At 41.5% G+C, this 21,318-nt stretch overlaps 2 protein-coding genes and 1 long non-coding RNA gene across 3 annotated transcripts; 2 read left to right on the top strand and 1 right to left on the bottom strand.

Moving 5' to 3' along the window:
• Positions 1–1,455: 1,455 nt before the first annotated feature.
• On the top strand, positions 1,456–3,070 carry LOC131233330 (uncharacterized). Its single transcript, XR_009165176.1, has 3 exons — positions 1,456–1,537; positions 1,609–1,655; positions 2,910–3,070. It is a non-coding gene; the product is annotated as an uncharacterized LOC131233330 (long non-coding RNA).
• A 3,170-nt stretch (positions 3,071–6,240) lies between these two features.
• On the bottom strand, positions 6,241–6,807 carry LOC131232339 (serine/arginine-rich SC35-like splicing factor SCL28). The gene has a single exon (XM_058228573.1). The coding sequence runs from the start codon at positions 6,805–6,807 to the stop codon at positions 6,241–6,243; it is 567 nt and encodes a 188-aa protein (XP_058084556.1).
• A 6,385-nt stretch (positions 6,808–13,192) lies between these two features.
• LOC131232338 (uncharacterized) lies at positions 13,193–18,750 on the top strand. Its single transcript, XM_058228572.1, has 4 exons — positions 13,193–13,599; positions 13,777–13,973; positions 17,858–18,137; positions 18,567–18,750. The coding sequence occupies exons 1-4, from the start codon at positions 13,193–13,195 to the stop codon at positions 18,748–18,750; spliced, it is 1,068 nt and encodes a 355-aa protein (XP_058084555.1).
• Positions 18,751–21,318: the final 2,568 nt, after the last annotated feature.

Raw genomic sequence — 21,318 nt, 5'->3', positions numbered from 1 at the left:
TCTCTATTCTTATGCCTTGAAACTCTGAATCATGAAGATTTCGATGGTCTTATGGCTTGTTTCTGGTGTTTGAAGAACATGAAACAGAAACACTTGGCTTCTGGGATCCTTTATCTTTCAGTCTAAAAACACCCTTAACCCTTCTGTATTCTTTGAATCTGGTTTTTTTTTTTTTTTTTTTTTTTTTAATATCTTGACAAAAAGAGAATACCGATTCTCTGAAGTTAACCACTGACCTGTCAGTTCTTCTTCTTCTCCTTCTTGGAAAGGGACGATGAGAGATTATCCCATATCCTTCTATACATAGGTAAAAACCAAAAAATGGAGATTCCTTGAGGCCCAAAATCCAAAATGTCTTGCACATTTCATCCCTTGAAATTCTATGGAATGTGTAGCTACCTGATTGAGAACTTGTCACTAATGATGGCTTATATATATTTGCAGCAAAACGAATCTGTCACTAATGATGGCTTTCAGGTTAGACAGAAGTGTCTATGGCCCTCAGACCTAAGAATATGTTTTTATACGTGTGGCAGGCCCGTGAGATTTATTTATTTTTTGCTAGTTACGTTGTTTGTCGAAGATCCTGAAATTTGATATGGTTACAGGAATTTGCAGCCCCAAACAAATCATTGTTCCAAAATTGAAAGCCTATGAAGGTAAGTTGTGTACACATCCCTTTTGTACACAGCTATTTACTGGTTAGCTTTGTATCCTTGCTAGGTCTAAAAATGAAAGTATTGGCTATGTGCTGTAGGTACGATCTGCTACACTCGACACATGGCTTCCAGAACAGGTTGCATTTATTCAAAGTAAGCATGCAGAACACTTCTCAGCCTTCTTTATGAGCTTTTTAATTGTCGCAAATCTGCCTACCAATGAGGACAGCTTCTTAGCCTTCTTTATATTGATTTTAATATTGGTCTTACTCTTTTGGTTGTATGCAGCAATGGGAAATGAGAAGTCATAGATCAGATTACTTTCTTGAATTTCTCTATTTTGAAGTTTTGTAGCTAAAAATCTTTGTTTTTTCCAACCTAACTATAGGAGATTCAGGCAAAAAGAGCTCTTCAGAACTCTGTATTTCCAGCTGTAAGCAGAGTTTGGAATTTTATTCTGTGGAAAATAGGATTTTTTTTTTTTGAGACTTACAATTCCTGTTCGATAGCATACTGGGTTAGAACATGAGCAAACCGATCAGTAGCTTGACCTGTTTGATGCAGCATTACACGGCTATGTTTGATAGTATCAATTGTTTCAAATGGCACCCACTGTTTTGATAGAAAGATATTAATATTTTCAGACCTCACCTCTTCTCTAACCTTATCTTGCATTTTATACCAGATGTGCCGAGATCTCCCAGCCCAACTGGCTGCTGCAGAGGCAGAAATGGTAGCAGCTGAACAAGAGAAGCGTGAAAAGGAGGAATCTTTTTCTTTTTTCTTTTGTTGAATAAGAACTCATCATGGAAAGGGTGGTCCAAGAGTCAAAGAAACTTCAGCAGGAAGCAGAGGAGAATGCGAAGGTAATGATAAAGGTGACAACTACGAGCAACAAAGACTAATATAATTCATAGCATTGTCTGATCGTCTTGATGCTCTGTTGCAGCTACGGGAGTTCTTAATGGACCGTGGTCGTGTTGTCGATGTATTGCAGTAAGTCTCCATTCCCTCGTTTCTTGAACGCTTTTCTTATGTAGTATATCATGGGATTAGCTATCTGTTGATAAATTTTTCTTGGGTATTTTAGTCCAAATGCAGCATAATCTAACTTTGATTTCTTTGAAAACTTGGCTGGTCATTCATTCATTTCCTAACAATGAAATTCTATCATAACTGGACAAAAAACAAGCGTCTTCTGGTCATAAATGAACTATTATTAGCATTCCTTTCTTGTCACTGTCTTGGTGCAGACTCTTAGTTGGCCCCAGTAGCAGCAGATAAATGGATCTGACTCTGCGACATTGTGATATTGCATTGAAATGTTTCTGCTTTAGCTTATCGATCAGAAGAGAAGGATACACTGTAAAGGCATGTTGTCATCATAGTAGTAGCCTTGTCCCAGCCATTTGGAGTCAGCTTTCACACGGAATGCATGAATCTTGATGTTTTCCTCGGATGAGAATAGTTGAAAATAGAACTTGATTTCTCAAACCTGATGAAGTTTGAAGGATAAATCTTAACTGTTTAAAAAATACATCAATTCTTTTTACTTGACCCAATTTCTGATGAATTTACAAGGATAGAGATGATGTTTGGCCGAACAAAAAGGTGTTTTTGGTTTTGCTAGCAATGGTGCCGTTGGCCTTCACATTTCTGTGACCTGACCATTCACTGGTCGCACCATCATGAATTTGTTCCCAAAGTTCACCTCTGGAAAATCTTGCACATGCAGTTTGACTTTTCCAATTGAATGTGGACATGACATTTTAAGGAAATTGGATTGCTAGACCCCACAGTGATGTTTATTTGTCATCCAACCTGTTCATAAGATCATACAGACATGGATGAATGGAAAACAAGAATATAAGCTTGATCCAAAACTTCTGTGCCCCCTAAGAAATTTTCAACCGTAGTACATTTTATCTGTTTCATGTGGTGTGGTCCATTTAAACAAAAATATAAGCTTGATTCAAAACTTTTGTGCCCCCCAAGAAATTTTCAACCGTAGAACATTTTATCTGTTTCATGTGGTGTGGTCCATTTAAACAAAAATATAAGCTTGATTCAAAACTTCTGTGCACATACAAGGATACTTTTTTCAAGGTGATTCACATGCTTTATTTCATTGCCATTGTATGAATGAACTTGTCCTCAATATATGCTGCATTTTTTTTTCTCTTAAAGCTTCTTGAACATGAAAATGTTTAAGAGTCCACTCATGGACGTCTTTCTTTCTTTTTTTCCCAGGATTGCCTCAAGTTCTTAAAAGAAATACCTTCTGCAGCAACAAATGATGCATCTACCAATCCTTTCCAACATTCCAGCTCTATCATGAATCTTTATCTAGAGACAAGTTTTACTCTTTTGAAGGTTTTTACTTCCAAAATTTCTTTTTCTATTACCTATACATAGCGTCATAGAGAACTATTATGCACATGAATATTTCACAGGTCCTTCAAGCCCATTCTGGCTAGCTCATCTCCCACCAACTTTCTTAGGAATTGAGAAGGTTGCAGGCATCATCTATGCATGCTAATCCAAGATTGCAAAATGGTGGAGCTACAGATTCATGAACACATGATGCATCATATCTGATTATTCACTAGCCTCTTCAGATCAACAGAAAATAATCTTTTTTAGCATCTCTGTCCAAACACAGGTCAAAATGTATGATTATTCACTGGCCCTTCACTCACCGTTGTTGTTTAAATATATCTTAATGCTGTTGCTGTACAGAACAATGGTAGCAGATTTTTAAAGTGTGTGGAACAGTTGTTGGGGTATGAAGGGTTTAGTTGAACAGTTGCTGTTGTATAGAACAGTTGGTGAAGGGTTTTATAGATTTTCAGAGAGATATTTGAATTTATCTTTGTTCTTTTGTTCTTTTTTTCTTGAATTTGAGGTTGGGAGTTTGGAATTTCAGGTCCTCGGGGAGAGCAATGGATTTCAATGTGATCTTTAGTCTTTCTTCATGAACTGAAAGTGGGTATTTGGAATTATAGTTTTCTTTTTTTCAGATAGAGATTTGAATTTTAGATGTGTTGCTCTTTCCATGTGAATCTGATTTTCTTCTAACATCTTTCTTACCATAGATGGGGTGTTAAGAAGCCTCAAATCATGAAAAATTTTGTCACAATCTTGTCGAATGCAGGTCTTGGGATGGCCATGTTCGGTCTCGGTAAGATCATTGATATGCTCATCATGTTCAGTCTCGGTAAGATCATTGATATGCTCATTCGACGTGAGGGGTGTCATCAAGAAATATGACAGTCCCGAACAAAGTAAGCTTGCTTATTCTATGTACTTGCTATGAATTTCTTAAATCTATATATGCTTTCTCATCACCGTGCCTTATTTTCTTGCAGTTCTTGAAGAATTCTTTCATTTAAGACTTGAGTTCTATATAAAGAGAAAGGTGAGCTTTGATTTAGGCCCCCCATTTTTTCTTTTTGGTAATTGAGAAGATGGTAGTATTGACTTGCTACTTTCATGCGGAAAGTAATGTTGGATAATCTTGAAATAAAGCTGTTGAGATTGTCTAACAAAGTCCGATTCATCATTGGGGTGGTAGAAGGAGAGATTATTGTAAGTAACAGGAAGAGAGCAGATCTGGTCCTCGAGTTGCAGCAGAAGGGTTTCACACCGTTCCTTAAAACCAAAGGCATTGATACCAGCGAGGCAATGGAAACAGAAGAAAATGAAGAGACACCGGAGGTGGGAATAGTTGTAAGAGCAAGTGATTATGAGTATTTACTATCGATGCCGATTGGATCTTGTTGTTAATGAGAACTTTAAATAGACATATAACTATTATTATGTTGGCATTGTACTTTTGTGAATGAAAATGAATGATTGTGTTTGATTGAATGAATGAATGATTTATCAGGGTGTACTACAATGGTAAGAGTTGCCATTACTAATTAAATTTTCTATTAACAACAAGCATTAGCTACGGCTATCCACCGTAGCCCTTTGTTGAAACCGTAGCTCTTGCTAAAATTAGCTTTTTGCTACGGTTCTCATTCTACTTTTCGCTACAGATAAACTCCGTAGCTGTATGTAATTTTAAACTACGAATAATATTGCTACGGATTTAATCCGTATCTATACATTCATTAGCTACGGCTATTAACCGTAGCATTGTATCTGAAAACTGTAGCTGTTGCTAATTTCAGCCTATTGCTACGGTTGTTGCCCAACTTTTGGCTACAGATATAAGCCGTAGTCGTAAATCCTTGACCACTATAGAAGCAACGGCTACGGCTTTAATCTGTATCTATTATCTATATAGCTACGGTTTATAGCCGTAGCCATAGCTTTTAGACCTATGGCTACGGCACCAATGGCTACGGTCGTGGTACCGATGAATAGAGTTCTCACATCAATGCATCGCTAATTGATCCTCAATTTGTCTGTGCAGGGCAAAAGCAAGAGTGCATACCTCCATCTACTTTTAAAAATGATGGAATCCTTGAGCATTTCATTACAGATGTCAATGTGAAAAATAAGTCACTCTTAGTTGAATTTTTCAACTCTTTGGACAATTGCTTGGCACACCTTCCAGATTCAAATGAGCCTATGATTAAAGAAATAGCGGATGCCTTCCAAGACAACATCTCGGTAGTTGTCACGGACCGAGAGAACCCTTACTCTGAAGTCCCTCCCTTCCCAGATCCTAACTGTCTACCATTAAAGGAGGAGCTGAAAATTAAATCGAAGTTTGACACTTCAAAATGTGTTGAGACTACATCACTTCCTGAGAAGTTTTCTGAACTTCATCTACTTGTAGTCTCTGATTCACCATGGGATACTAACGTTGAAACTTCTTCTGTCACAGGTAAATCGTATATACTCTGGATACCTCAAGCAATTCAACGAAAAATTTCTTGTGAGGTACATAAGTTTCTTTAGAAAGTCATGCTCCAGGGCGTCTAAGTCTATTGCAAAAAGGGCTTTTGGATAAACCTGTTGAGGAACTTACTGAGAAACTTATTAAGATATTGGCGGAAGAGAAACCTTGCAACATGACTGAGTAGTTTTTTCCTTGCTTTCATAAGACCAAGGTAGTTTACTTTATGTTGTTCTAGGTTAGATGGTTTTATGCCATTAGGTTAGTTTACTTTTTACATCATTCTAGGTTAGTTCTTTTCACTCTCTTGTTGACTCGCTTCCATGCGGAGATCTCTGTAGAAGATCCTCCTGATTTCTTCATCCAGGTACTATCTTCCCATCATGTTTCATTTACTTTTTTTGTCCCATGTGCATTGCATGCTCATATATCATTTACATTGAGGATAATATGGATTTTAGGTTGGGGGTGGGAGATTAGTCAGTGTAGCACTTTGATCCGGGCGAACACCTGAAATATTTCGTAGCTGCTAATGGGATCAATCTGGATTGTAGACCCAAAATAGTTGGCTAGATCAAGCATCAAAGCTTCCATCCAGGCATGCACAGGGATTCCAAATAATTTGATCCATCTCCCTTCACTTCCCATCACTTCCCCTGTTGACCACTTGTTGACTGAAAATAAGCCCATATGTCTATGCAGTTTCGAATCCGCTAGGAAGTCGACAAGTTATTCCTTAGAATTCAATGTAATCAGAAATTTCTCTAGTGAAATCCTAGTTATGTTAATGGAGGAGCTTGCAAACCTGGAGTCTCTGATGGCTTTGTATAGTTTCAAAATGGAAATGTACGCCCCATCTGCTCTCCCTACCAGATCAAGTTGCAGCTCTTGTAGCTGAGTGGACATTGCGTCTGGATCTGCAATGGTTGTAAGATCTGGCTCTTCCTCTATTCTGTTTGAAAGATGGGTTGGTTCCTTCGACCGCACCGCGGCGTATGAAGTATTAGGATGCGATTTCATCTGCACTCGAGCTGGAATAGATGCCTGTATTCTGGATGGTTGATGAGCTCTTACTTTCGCCCATCTCATAGAGACTACTCTTCCGTTGATACACTGCTCGTTTAGAACATCCATGGTTGCTTTCGCATCTTGTTCATATCGGAATCGAACGGATGCGTAGCCATGAGGTTTTTGCAAACCTGGAAGAGTGGGGATATACACATCTAATATCCGTTTGTATTTCTTGAAAATCCTCTGAATGTTGGTCGCCGAGCAGTTAAAAGGGATGTTTCCCATGAATAGAGAAAACCCTTGATCCTTGCGTATTTGAAAGATGGCTGTTCTTTAAGAGAAGACGGTGGGGTTTCAAACGTTTGCCCTCTAGATGGAGCATCTTTTGGGGTCGGGTGAGCAATCCTTCCTCTCAATTGCGATCGTCTCTCCTGAGACCTGCCTCTCTCTGCTCGCATCCTTCTCAGGCTAGATCCATTTTTTCTGTTATGCTCCATCACTAGTAGGGACAACAATTTGTACGACATTAAGCGTGCCTTTAATGACATCGAGAAATCAAGCTTCCAGTTGAATTGTTACTAAACAGTTTACACATAACTATTTAATGCCATTGAGTGGTCTTTGATGGCAATGAGGGGACCCTTCTATGGGTCCTCAATGCCATTGAGAAACTCGGATAAAAAATTATATCTTACTAGACAAATCTAAGTTACCTACTTGATTCCCTTGAGGCAATCTTTGATGCCATCGAAGACCCCTCGAGGGCTACTCGATGAGATCAAGCACCAGTTGAAAGTCTGCTGTTTTGGAAATACGATTTCACAGCAGCTTTGCACCTCTTATAACTTTACTTATCATATTTCATTTAAGCTTCTAAAGCTAAGGGATGATCAACAAGGTTCACTTATAATGTTAAGGGTCATATAGAGGTTTAAGGGATTGTTTTAGGTTGTTAGGGTCAGTAAGGCATCTCATTTATTTGTTCTTTGCTCCTTGATGCTTATGTCTTCTTATGTCTTCGGTCTTCAACTTCTAATGACTCAACCGACTATATGATACATTGACTCATGCGATTGATAAAAAATATGCACAAATCAGCGCACTAACATTTGATAGTGAGCACTACCACACATACATGTATACTATCTTGTTTATATACTAGTTGCTTGAATGTCATATCTATTGTAGTCTATGTGATTGGAACCACTATTGGCTTAGAAGTCTTAGTGTTAAATTACTTAGTTTAAATTGACATAATAATTTATGTAAGGAATTGTGTGTTAATTGGTAAATTTTTATTTCATCCTGATCACCCCATTTTAGGACATAACCTTCATTCTATAGCTCCACTAAGCTTTCGTACAAACCCATGTTATCCTACACCACGTGTAATTTCAGTTCTCACCAAGCCGAAGCTCCACCCTTTAACTTTTAAGCCACAAGTTTAACTTTCTTTTCTTTATGGATATCCATGTAGTCGAAGAAGCGCTTGACTTCAAGCAACCAATCGAGGAACTCCTCGATGTGAAGTTGGCCGTTGAAGCTAGTCAGATCAACTTTCATCCTAGATTCTTGATCCGTCTGATTTACCCGATCACCATATCGTCCAGGGTTTTGGAGGATCATGTCATCTATTTCCTCGTCGTTAGATCCCACATCCTCAAGAATGACTCTGTGATTCACCACCAACATCGCCTTATGATCAACACGATTGGGAATTCTAGCTCCTTGAAAGCTGCATCTGTTAAGTGATAATTCCCTAGAGTATTGTTTATGGGATTATTACCTAATCCGTTGTTAGAAGTCATTGATCCAAGGAAAAGCTTCGCTCTGAGGTGTTGCTAAATCTTCTACATCGCATCATTTGCTAAATTATTGAAGTTGCTAAATACCTTGAAGCCCTCAATAAAAGAGGAAGACCACAATGCAAAACTCCTTTGAAAGACCCAACATATACCAATTGACGTAGAGAATGGCATGATAAGGACAATCACAATATTCCTCGAACGATAATCACCTTGAATATAGAAGAGAAGTTTCTCGAATTCATTAGAGAAATAAGGGAAAATTTGAGAAATTTTATTAAAAGCTATCCAAATAAATAAGTTTGCATACTTAAATCCACTTAAACAAACAGTAAGATGTAATTAGGAAAATAAATAAATAAATAAGGAAATAAAAATTGAAAAACGCATAAATTTCTACATTTCATCATCGATCAGAATGACGTAAATCCATAAAAATTGTCTCCTCTCTCTCTCTCTCTCTCTCTCTCTTAAGAGGTCTGGAGAAAATCTCTCATTCTCTCTTTTATCACATCTCTTCTTTCAAATTTGAGTTATTTTACTACACTAGTGGGTATCGATCCTTTTACCTATTCTACAACAAAGAGTGTTTCTATCACTTGGTTAGCTGAGTAGCTTTTGTTTCTTAAAGACAAAATTTAATTTTTAAATCGTTTACTTGTTTATGTGAAGGGTATTTGTATCTCTTGCTTGCATACAAAATTTAGGGTATTACATTCTACCCCCCTAAAAGAAAAATTTTGTCCTCGAAATTGACCTGAGGTACATCATCGAAGAGGTAGGAAACTTTTCTTGAACTTCTCCTTTCTACTCCCACAATGCTTCGTCAGCTCCATCATGAGTCCATAAAACTTTGATTAACGACAGGGTCTTAGTGCGGAAAATATGCTCCTTGCACTCCAAAATGCGTACATGCATTTCCATATAAGATGTGTCGTTATGCATCTCGAGGTCTTACTAATATATGACATGTGGAGCATCCTTTTCATACTTTCATAGCATTGAAACATGGAAGATGTGGACGCTTGCAAGTTGAGGCGGTAGCACAAGCTGATAAGTAACTTCTCCAATCCACTCCAACACCTCGAAAAGTCTGATATAGCAAGGTGCAAGCTTTCCCTTCTTGTTGAAATGCACAAGTCCTTTTAATGGAGAGACCTTCAAAAATTGGTAGTCTCCTATAAAGTACCCTTAGTCACATTTTTTTTTGTTATCTGCTTAATTCGGATTTGTGCAACTTGTAGACACTTCCTTATAATCTCTACATTCTTAGTAGTCTCATGCATAATAACTGGCCCAATCAATCTCTTCTCACCAATCTATGTCTAATAATTAGGTGCACGGCATGAACGACCATATAAAGCTTCATATAATGCTATCCCTATGCTCTCCTGGTAACTGTTGTTATAGGCAAACTCAATGAAATGCATGCATATTATCATCCCAACTTCCTTTAATCGAGTGTGCAAGTATGCAACTTGTCTTCCAATATTTGATTTATTTGCTTTGTCTACCCATTAGATTGGGCATGATAATCTGTACTATAGTCTAAAGTGGTGCCCATAGCTTCTTGTTAGCTTGTCCAAAATTATGATATAAATTGAGGGTCGCGATCTGATGAGATGGAACTAGGCACTCCATGAAAATGTACTACTTTCTTGATATGCAGCTTGACAAGTTTGTCCATCAAGTAGTTGATGCGTATGGGAATAAAATATGTTAACTTCGTCAATCAATCAACGATCACCAAAATTGAGTCATGATTCTTTCGAGTATTGGGTAGCCCAATAATAAAGCTTATGGGGATACAATTTCATTTCCATTAAGGTATTTTCAAAGGCTGTAATAATTATGATGGATTTTGATGATCTGTCGGTAAGTAAAACACCAAGAGACATAATCGATGATCTCTTTATTCATATTCTTTCACCAAAACAATCTCTTCATATTCAAATACAATTTAGGTCATGGACCCTTGTTCCATGTTCATGAGTTTCACCATTTTCTGGTTGCGAAATGCCTTCGAGAAATATTTCTCATAGAATTTATTATAAAACTCCTCCCACGTCCATATGTGACTAGTTGGAACTGTTCTTCTGTTTGCTTCCCACCGTGTGTGTGTGTGTGTGTGTGTGTGTGTGTGTATTTGCTTCACTTTCAAGTACAAATGACATCAGTCTTACTTTTTGGTTTTCTTAGCCGTTCATAGCCTCCAACATCTTCTTTATTTGCTTCATCCAATTTTCAATGATCGATGGATCAGAACTACCTTAAAAGACTGATAGACACAACTTGGTAAATTTCTCAAGTAGATCCACCTCTCCTGGATACTCAGGTCTATAAGGGGAAGCATTTTGAGGGTTCTATTGTGTCTGGATTAATGTGAACAACATGTGCCATTGATCAACAAATTGATCCTGTTGCCGTTTCATCATCGTAGCCATTTGATTTAACAGTCTAAATGTTACATAAAAAGGTTGTGCACTAGGTTCACCATAATTAGGATGAGATATGGAGACTGGTGAAAACCATCTGCCCCAACCCAATACCTCCAATTCTGGACACCCGTCTCCTGTTTGCGGATATGTCCCAACCAACCAAGCCACTACCAATGACCCTCCAATCCCTATTACCAATCCACCCAACATAACCTAGTAGCCTGCTATTTCAACCTCTCCCATTCCACACCCCGCCAGTCCCACCAATCCTCCTACCACATCGTCCAAGTACCACCTTGGCCATAGCCCTAGCCCCAACATGAACCAATCTCACACCCCTGCTAACCCCCTTATCACCACAACCCCTATCCTATCCCCCCCATTCCAAGCCTCACCAGTCATCATCTAGCCCCTGCACTAGTCCCCTGCAACCCTTCAATCCTCCATTCTCCCTATGATCTAGAGCCGGCCTCCTCCTTCCATATCAGTAACCAAATCTCCTGGCCCCTCCATTACTACCTGTCTGCCTACGTGGAACCCAGAGATAGAAGCTCAATTAGTCCAAACTATGATTAACAGACAGGAATTTCAAGAGGACCGACTAGGGCTAGGTGATGTTCTCTTCGACAGCAAGGAGGTTGCTCAGTCCTTTGCTAATTCAGGCTTTGAACTTGATGACTCCTCTTCTAGATATGCATCTGACCCGGAAATTGAAACTTAAGAAGCTCCCGTCATTCCACACAGCTCGGGTGGAGGTATGGAACTATGGGTGGACATGACAGAGTGTCTCCCCTCACCCAAAGCTCCCCCTCCTACACTAGGGAACTGCATCCGGAACAAGATCATGCAACAGAAAAAAACTTCTATTAGGCACAGCTTTCGCCTAGCAGGACTTCAAAAATGGGTAGTAGGAGTGGAATGTGACTCTGATGTCTAGTGTCCTATCCTAGAACGTGCGTGGAACCAGCAATGCTCTAACTCAGAGGCATCTGAGAAGGCTGACTTACTCTCATAGAGCTGGCATCCTTCTTCTTCAGGAACCTATGGTCTGGCCTAGCAAGAGAATCCACACAGCTGCCAAACTGGGATTTCACCATTCCATCTCTGAAGACATAACAGAAGGGAAGATTTAGATTCTTTTTAATCCCCCATACCAGCTTCAAACAATTTCGGCCACAAAGCAATGCATCATAGTCAAAGCAGAATCGGACGACAGTGACTGGACAATCACTATCTCTGTTGTATATGCTGATTGCAACAGAATGAACAGGAAACTTCTCTAGGAGGAACTAATTTCCCGATCCTCTTCCACATCAGGCCCTTGGCTGGTTGTTGGAGATTTCAATGTGACCATCAGCCAGGATGAGAGAGCAGGGAGCCTAGCGGCTGATCCTAGAAGCATGGATGACTTCTGCTCAGCCATTGGCGAAGCAGGACTGATTGATGCAGGATTTTTGGGCTCCAAATTCACTTGGTGTACCAATAGAGCTGGGCAAAGCAGACGTTGTGCCAGGCTTGACAAATGCTTTTCAACTCAGACTGGCTGCAGGCTTTTCCCAGATGCAGGGTGGAGCACTTAACTTGGGTATTCTCTGATCACTCCCCCATGGAAATGGTGATAGGTACTAGCCCTAAACCTTTTCGTTTTCAAAATATGTGGCTGCACCACGACGGTTTCCACAGCCTAGTTTCTGATTCTTGGTAGCCAGATGTCCAGGGGAGCCCTATGATTAAGCTCCTCCTTAAAATGAATAGGCTTAAATCAACCCTCAAATCATGGAATTGTAGAATTTTTAGGAATGTTTTCTAGAATGTCAGGATCGCTGAGGATGTGGTTACAGCAGCAGAAGCCAGACTCCTCCATACCAGATCCTCTGTTGACAGATTCAACCTTAATCTGGCCCTTGCTTCCCTTAAGAAAGCCTTGCTTCTTGAGGAAATCTTCTGGAAACAGCGATCTAGGATCACATGGCTATAGGTTGGGGACTAAAATTCCAAGTTTTTTCACACCTCTATGCTAGACGAGAAGACGACCCTCCATCCGATCCATTTAGCCTCAATCGGGTCCCCCATTACAGTCTACTCAGGAGATTGGCGATACGACAATCCATTTTTTCACAGACCTATTTGCATCCAACACCTCCATTGCCTCGCCCTCCGTCCTTGATTGCATCCCTCCTCTCATTACTGACTCCAACAATGTGACCCTCCTCAGCCCTCCCACTCTCAATGAGGTCAAGGCTGCAATCTTCGCCATTCTGGGTAATAGTGCCCCGGGCCCAGATGGTTTTTCAGGCAGCTTCTTCTCTTTATGTTGGGATATCATCCAAACCGATTTCCACAATGTGGCGATCGAGCTATTTCAAGGAGGTCAATATCTTAGAGCATTCCGATGCACGTCCATTTTTCTCATCCCCAAAAAGAAGAATGCGAAATCCTTTGCCAACTTCCGACCCATTAGTCTATGCATGCAATTGCATTCAGAAGATATTCTCCAAAATCCTAGCCTCCAGACTCTCTATCATCCTTCTAACCATTATCTCAGAGGAGCAGAGTGCTTTTGTCAAAAACCGGTCGATCATTGAGAGCATATCCATTGCTTGTGAGATGGCTAATGTTATTGACCGCAAGTCCCATAGTGGGAACATCATCTTAAAGCTGGACATGGAAAAGGCTTATGACAGGCTCGAATGGCCATTCATTAGCGCTGTCCTTGGGAAATTTGGCTTCCACCAGGACTGGATCAATATTGTGAGGCAAAGTTGGGAAGGAAGTTGGTTCTCTATTCTCATCAATGGGTTACCCTTCGGTTTCTTCCAATCCTCCAGGGGACTGTGATAAGGGGACCCTCTATCCCCAGCCATATTCATTATTGTTGCCGAAGTCCTCTCTCGGGGCCTCAAGGAACTATTCCTATCTAGAAGATGTCTCCTCTTCAACATTCCCAGAGGATGCCCCACTATATCCCATTTGCTCTTTGCTGATGACACTATTATTTTTCTGAATGGCAGGTCCTCCTCGATTCGAGCCCTTCTCACTTTTATTCTCTCCTATGAGCAAGCTTCTGGCCAGAGAGTCAACCCGTCAAAGAGCTGCTTCATCCTTCCCAAGAAAGCTACTCCCCCCAAAGCCAGACAAGTAGCCCGATTATCTGGCTTTCAGCCAGGATCCCTCCCCTTCACATACTTGGGAGTTCCCCTCCACAAAGGCAGGATCCACTACATCCACATTCTCCCCTCCTCCAAAAAATCGAGCTTCGAATTGCTGGGTGGAAAGCCAAACTCCTCAACCAGGCAGCTAAGCTAGCCCTCATCAAGCATGTCTTATCCAGCATTCCCATGCACATCCTTTCGGCCATCAACATCCCAAAGAAAGCATGCAGCCACCTTGAGAGAGTCCTTGCGTCCTTCTTCTGGGGCACATCTGACAGATCTAAGAAACGTCATTGGGTTAGATGGTCTGAAATTTGTTACCCCCTCTTTGAAGGAGGGCTCGAAATCCAAAAGGATTGTGGACTCCATGAGAGCTAGTAGATGTACGATAGCCTTGAGTCTCATCCAGGGAGATTCTCTTTGGGCCGGGTTCTTCACGACTAGATATCTTCAGAAATTCCTCACTTCTAGTAGCCCATCCAGAACTATTAGTTTCAGGTTATGGAAGGACATTAGAGGCTCCCTTCAATTCACCATCCTCAACTCTAAATGGCTTATTGGCAAAGGGGAAGTCTCATTTTGGCTACACAATTGGACTGACAATGGTCTCCTATTCCAAGCAGCTTTAGTATCTCCTCATCCCCAAGTCAGTAAAGCCCTTCTTTTAGACTTCTAGGGCCTAGCAGGATCCTGTAATTTGACACTGGTAGCTCACCTTCTCCCTACTTCAGCAATTCGGGCCATCCTTGATAGTGGAGTCTATATGTCAGATTGACGTGATAGGTTGGTATGGAAGTTGACTCCAAATGGCAAATTCTCCTCCAATTCAGCTTGGAATGCGCTGAGAAGTCAAAGACCTGAGAAACATTGGACCCAATGGGCCTGGAATAAAATCATCCCTCCCAAGATAGCCATCCTCCTGTGGAAGATTATGTATCATGCGATCCTTGTTGATTCAGCCTTTCAACGCCTTGACATCAGCTTAGCCTCAAAATGCAGTTGTTGTGGGATCACAGCTAAACACCTCCATGCCCCTCCCACTCGTCAATCACCTGCCCAGCTCTAACCACGGAGAAATTCCCACCACCATCCCATCTCCCATTCCTAGTCCTCTCATCCCTCAGATTAGCCCACCTTCTCCAGGCCGTCTCAACACCCCCTGTAGCCCATCTTCGCCAGCCCATTACAGCCCCCCCTTTCTCAACTTCCTCCAGCACCTCTGTCCCCTGCTCAGACCTTCACCCCTCCAACTTCTCACCCACCCACAACAACCTTTTCCTTCCCTTCCACCAAGCCCGTCAACTCTCGCCATCACCCTCCTGCTATTGCTGGTCCTCAGGTTGAAGATATCGATCATCTTTTCTGCTATAGTGAAATAGCATTCCAAATTTGGGGCCATTTTGTCATCTTATTCCAAGTCCCGCTAATCCAAGATCAATCCATTCAAGACTACGTCCTTCAATGGTCTTCTTCCACTTCCTTCTCTTCCTACCGGAGGCTCATTCACAAGCTGGCCTTCCCCATAATCCTCTAGGAAATCTAGCTAGGAAGAAACAGAGCTATTTTCAACAACAAGCCCATCAACCCAATTTGAATCATTTCCCAAATCACCAAATGGATCCTGGACCTCGGCTCTCTTATGCCGAGCATCAACCTCAGAGCCTTGGAAGGCCTTACAATCCATGGTTTTTCCCAACTAGCGCCGTCCCTCAGAACCATCCGATTGAAGGTTATGAAGTGGCAAAGGCCCCTTGCCCCTTGGCTGAAGCTAATCGTCGATGGATCTTCTCACGGGAATCCTGGGGCTAGTGGTGGAGGGGGTATACGTAGAGATTGTGAAGGGAATTTCATTTTTGCCTTCCACTCCTACTATGGCATCCTCTCCAACATGATAGTGGAAGCTCGCGCTCTGGCTGACGGATTGAAATTTTGCAATGATATGGGCATATCAACCATTGTTGTGGAAACTGATTCCAAGATCCTCTTTGAAGCAGTCTCGACCCCAGATTTTTTTTTTTTTTTTTTGTGGATGGAAGCTTTGGTACATTCTTCAAACCATTCATCTCCTGGCTCAAACCCTCACCATTCGATTCAATCATTCCTATAGGGAAGGTAATTCCGTAGTCGATGGCCTCGCCAACACTGCTAGCAGTGGTGCTCCTGACAGATTGTTCCTTTCTCCTCACATCCTTCCCAAACACGTGAGAGGGTCTCTGGTCCTAGACAAAGCAGGAGTGGGTTCGCTGAGACGTTGAAATCCCAAGTCAGGGATTGGATAGTCGACCCCCCTCCACCTGGTTGGGCCCTTCCCAATCGTTGCTGCCCACCCCCTCGCCTGGACCATTCCCACTCCACTGCTTCCCCTGTCTTAAATAGCTGCCGGCTCTCCTGGGCATTCCATGGCCTCAGATTTTTTCTTTTCCCTTTGCATTTGCTCTGTAATTGCTCCATATGATAGGCGGCTATGATTCTTTTTGTTGGAACCGCCTGAAAGGTTGTACATCTCATCTTTTATATATACATGGTGGCCACGATCCACCTTCTTCTAAAAAAAAGAAAAAAAGATGAGTTATGGGTGAGGGAATATATAGGGACTTGCATACTTGGACTAACATCATCAAAGTGAGTAATAAGTGTAGGTGCAGGAACTGGCTCCTCTTCTTCTATTGTGGGCTGATTGAGTTAAGCAGCCGGGCGTCTTTTTGTGTTGCAGTCCGGCCTTTAGCCTTGTTTTTTTTCCTTATGAGTCGGTCTTCTTTGTATAGCTTAGCTCCTTTCTCAATATACTTCTTTTCATTAGAAAAAATAAATGAATACTGTTGATTCTCTCTCTCTCTCTCTCTCTCTCTCTCTCTCTCTCTCTCTCTCTTTTCATCACAAAAATGGATTAGTCATTGAAATATGATCCACACCTAGATGCTAATTTTTTATTATTTTTTATTATTTTTTGAGAAAACTAAAAAATTTCATATATGGGGATCAGAGGAGACCTATCCCTACTAATTTCATATATGGATTAATCATTGAAATATGACCCACACCTATCCCTACTAATTTCTTCTCATGTAGAATTCCAGTGTCATCCATAGCAGTGTATAAAATCCCTTTCAATCAACATCCTTAAGGTGGCATTTGGTACACCACCAAAATTGAAATGGCCGCGGTGTAGCAAAGCATTATTAATATGCCAGGTGCCTAGGATACCATGGAAAATGACTAAACATTATTGCCTTGATATCTAACCTGCATTGAGCGGCGCATGCTGTGTCCTTATGGAGTAAACCCCAACATACTCTAATACTATGAGAAGGAGAATGAGAAATCTTGTCTTGCAAATTTTCTTGAATTAGGAATCTCTTTTAATTTGGGATTTATAGGAGTAGAAGTTCCAAAAATCATGGAACAACAGTGTATATGCATATGAAAATGCCCTTTCTTTACCAATAAACACAAAAGAACCCCATTTCGCAGTTCTTAGAGTGGCCATGAGCCAAATGTAGCTTATGTTAGGTGTATCAAATCGATTTTCTAATACACAATGTTTACAACTAATCTTTGGAAATCTTAGGAAATGCTTAAAATTATGTTTTCTTTCTAAAGAAATTCTGGTTTGTTCAGATTACTACCAATTATGTGGCCAAAGGACATCCAAGGAGCTATGAGTTTATCTTACATTCCCACCACACTCTTCTGTTGTACAAGCTTTGTGCATGAAAAGAGTGGTGAATTTAGGGGGGGTTGGCAAGCCAATTAGGCATATGGCTACGGATTAAATCCGTAGCCTTTGCCCGTTTTTTTGGTAGTGGTCAAAATCAGTCCAGGAGCTTCTTCAACCAGGTGAAGAATCTTATGGGCAGAAGGAAGGACTCTTTTTAGAAACTTGTGGACAAGGTGGATGGACATATCAAAGGTTGGCAAGCTCGTTGCTTGTCAATAGCAGGTAGAGCCACATTAGTGAAGCATGTCTTGGCTAGTGTCCCGATTCATACTCTCGCAGCGACCCATGTCCTAGTTGGGGTCCTGAAGAGCTTGGAAACTCGTTTTGTTGACTTCCTTTGGGGTTGGGCTGATGGAAAAAAGAAACTCCATTGGAAGAAATGGAGGACCATTACAACGCCAAAGCCGGAAGGGGGTTTGGGAATTAGGAACCTTTCGAAAGTCATAAAGGCATGCCGTCTCAAAATGGCTTGGATTGTGAAGTACAAAGCAGACAAGGGGCTGTGAGGTTCATTCATGTAGACCAGATATGCCCACGACTTGCAGACTGCGGGTCAGACGCAGTTTATGAACTCTGTCTCACCCTTATGGAAGAAAATTAGAAGCTTGTTCCCGATTTTAGAAGCTCAAGTTCAGTGGCAGATTGGTGTTGGTAATTTGGACTTGTGGACCTCTAACTGGACAGGTGGTGGGCCGCTGGAGGGTAGGACGTCATGTGATATCCCTTCGCGACTTCGGCCTCTTCAGGTCAGCGATATCCTAGGCAGGATGGGCCTGCTTCCACCATAGGCCGTCTACTCGGTTCTCCCTTAGTAGGTAATTGATGAAATCTTCCAAGGTGGGCAATGCATATCTGATGGCCCAGATTCTCCTGTTTGGCAGCCAAATTTGTGTGGTGTTTTCTCTATTTCGTTGGCATGGGATGTTTGCAGGATGCGCAGCCCAAACACGGCTTGGGGAACGAATATTTGGAACGTTAAACTACTGCCCAAGATCCCCTTACTAACCTGGAGAATTATAAGGGGGGCATTGCCGGTTGATGCTGCCATCCAAACACGTGGGATTCAGCTTGCCTCCTGCTACTGCTATTGTGTGAAGGGCCTCCAGCTGACGTAGAGACCTGCGGTGGAATCTGCTATCCACTTGTTTATGTGGAGCGGCCTAGCGAGAGTGGTCTGGGCCCATTTTGCTCGTATTTATGATATCCAGCTTAGACCATTACCGTCAGTGGAGAGATGGCTGGTCCATTGGTGAAGTTTGCGATCTACGAACGGGCCGTCCCACCTTTTAAGAAGATGGTGCCTTATTTCATTCTTTGGGAACTTTGGAATGGGAGAAATGCGTCGAAATTTGACGGGGTAATCATGAATGTTCGTGTGATCATCTTACGGGTTATAGGCTGGATTCGTTGTCTATTGGAAAATTGGAAGCCCCCTTAATCCTGTGCGATTTCATTTAGCAAGGCATTGGAGGCTTTAGGCATTTCATGGCAGCCCCAGCATCTGGACCAAACCTCCATAGGGTTGGGTGAAGTTGAATATTGACGGCTCTTCCAGGGGTAACTCAGGGGTAGCCGGTGGTGGGGGCGTCTGCAGAGGAGACAAAGGCGAGTTTTGCTTCAGTTTTTATGCAGGTTACGGCTGCGCTTCGAACACTAGAGTGGAGCTTCATGTTATACTTGACGGTCGACAGCATTGCATCCATCACAGCTTCTCCAACATTATTGTGGAATCTGACTCCCTTTCGGTGGTGTGGTTTCTCTCAGGGCTTTCTTGCCAGGGATGGAAATGGAGTTATTGGGTCACGAGAATCAAGAGCCTCACCGCCTCCTTAAATGTAAATTTTGTTCATATTTGTAGAGAGGGTAATGGACCGGTGGACTTTTTGGCCAAATTAGGTAGCGTAAATCAAGGATCGGCTCTGTTTTCTGCCTGTCTAGATCTCCCTCACGAAGTCAGGGATCTGCTTTTTCTGGACAGGTTGGGTTTAGGTTCAGTCAGTTAGGAGCACTAGTGGTCTTGGCCCCCTTTTGTGGCCTCCCTTGGCCGTATTTTCTTTCTTTATGATAGGCTCCCCCCCCCCTTTTGTTAGGGGAAGCCCGAATCTTGGGGGCGACTTGTTTCCCCTTTGTACTCCTTTTGTTATATTGAAATGGAGGCATCTTTCTTTTATAAAATAATAAAAAAGACTAGGTGAAGAATCTTCCCATTAATATTAGGGGATTATTCTTGTTAGATAAGGTGGGTCTAGGTGCTATTAGAGCATTCGTTTAGGCGAATCTTTGTGGGTGGGTTTTGTATATGGATATGATAGGTGCCCTGTGGATATTTTTGTTGTCCAGGACCACCTGAATTACTGTAATTTCTCCCCTATTTCAATGGAAATTGCTTCTTACAAAAAAAAAAGTTTGATTGATCTCCTTGCTGGTAGATCCTTGGCACATGTTTCCACCACACAAAGGGGATCAACATGGAATTGGAGGTGGAACTCAGCTATAAATGACCACCAAAGTTTATAGATGGAAGACGAGCCACCTTCTACGGACATTGAAGTGTCCTCCACCAGCAGAATATCCTATCATTTTCCCTACATGCTGGTCAATGGTGTGTTTGGATGCACTTAATGAACCGAGTTGTAGGCCTTCGATTTAATCAAAATGGTAAATCAGTGGCGGATTGCCTTGCTAGAATTGGTAGTGGTGGAGATGGTGACAGAATCTTTAGGGTTGCAGATGAACTCTCTAGAGAAGTAAAAGGATGTATGATAGTGGACCAATGGAGGATTGATATTGCTTGTTTATCATGAGATAAGATAGGCTTATTTTGGTTAAAAAAAGGCCAAATAAGTAAGGGGTTGCTTTTTTTTTTTTTTTTTTTTAATAAGAAAAGTGGGCCTATGCCACTAAAGTTCATTAATCTGAGAAATATACAAGCTTTCAGGAGGGTCCCAACAAAAAGATTCCGGACCTCTCCTGTCATGTCGAACTTCTAAAGACGAAAACAAGATAAAAGAAAGCGGCTCCAAGAGGACCTGAAGGCCGCCATAAACAACCCAAAAAAGAAAGACGGGGCTAGGCATACTGCTACGAGGAATGCGCTCTGATGGTCCCAAAGCCTGCCTTGTTAAGGAGAATGAGGCCCCTCATGACTCAAGGTAAGGAGGCGAGAGAAGGAAAGAATTTGTTGGTTTGAGAGCTGCTACCAAGCTTGGCCAAACTGTCGGTAGGACTATTTGCTTCACAGAAAGAGTGGATGATACGAAAGGAACCTCTGAGAAGAAGGGAAAAAATTCTAGATAGCCAATTGTAACACCCTGGTTCTCATAACCCAAGGATAGCCGCTCCTCATTGAGAACCCGAGTATTACGTTATAAAATGGACCATCATACAACTAATAAATGGTAATTCTCATGACACAAAGTGAGGTAACTGCTATGTAAGCTAAGGATATTATGAGAAACAACTAGGGAGTTTAATACAAGTATAGGAAAGAAAAATGAAATCTCACAGTAAGGAATTATTATTACAATTCAAACAAAATATAAAATCTGAAGTATAAAAGCAAGTAAATCCTAGAGCTCTAATGGCTCAACAACATTCACATAGAATTCTTCCTTGCTAAACTCCAGCTCAGCCATCCTTGGAAACCCATCATAGAGGTCTTCACCTGTCCACATTCCTGCATC

Source organism: Magnolia sinica, chromosome 18, assembly GCF_029962835.1.
Source record: "Magnolia sinica isolate HGM2019 chromosome 18, MsV1, whole genome shotgun sequence".
NCBI classification, from domain to species: domain Eukaryota; kingdom Viridiplantae; phylum Streptophyta; class Magnoliopsida; order Magnoliales; family Magnoliaceae; genus Magnolia; species Magnolia sinica.
The sequence above is the reverse complement of the archived record's forward strand: the minus strand, read 5'-3'. Positions and strand labels throughout refer to the sequence as shown.

Excerpts from the sequence above, each read along its gene's own strand:
- LOC131232338 (XM_058228572.1), top strand. The coding sequence starts at position 13,193 with ATGCGAAATCCTTTGCCAACTTCCGACCCATTAGTCTATGCATGCAAT. Across the intron at positions 13,974-17,857 it reads GGGAGTTCCCCTCCACAAAG|GTAGAGCCACATTAGTGAAG; the intron begins GCAGGATCCACT and ends TGTCAATAGCAG. Across the intron at positions 18,138-18,566 it reads TACAAAGCAGACAAGGGGCT|GATGCGCAGCCCAAACACGG; the intron begins GTGAGGTTCATT and ends GGATGTTTGCAG.
- LOC131232339 (XM_058228573.1), bottom strand. The coding sequence starts at position 6,807 with ATGGGAAACATCCCTTTTAACTGCTCGGCGACCAACATTCAGAGGATT.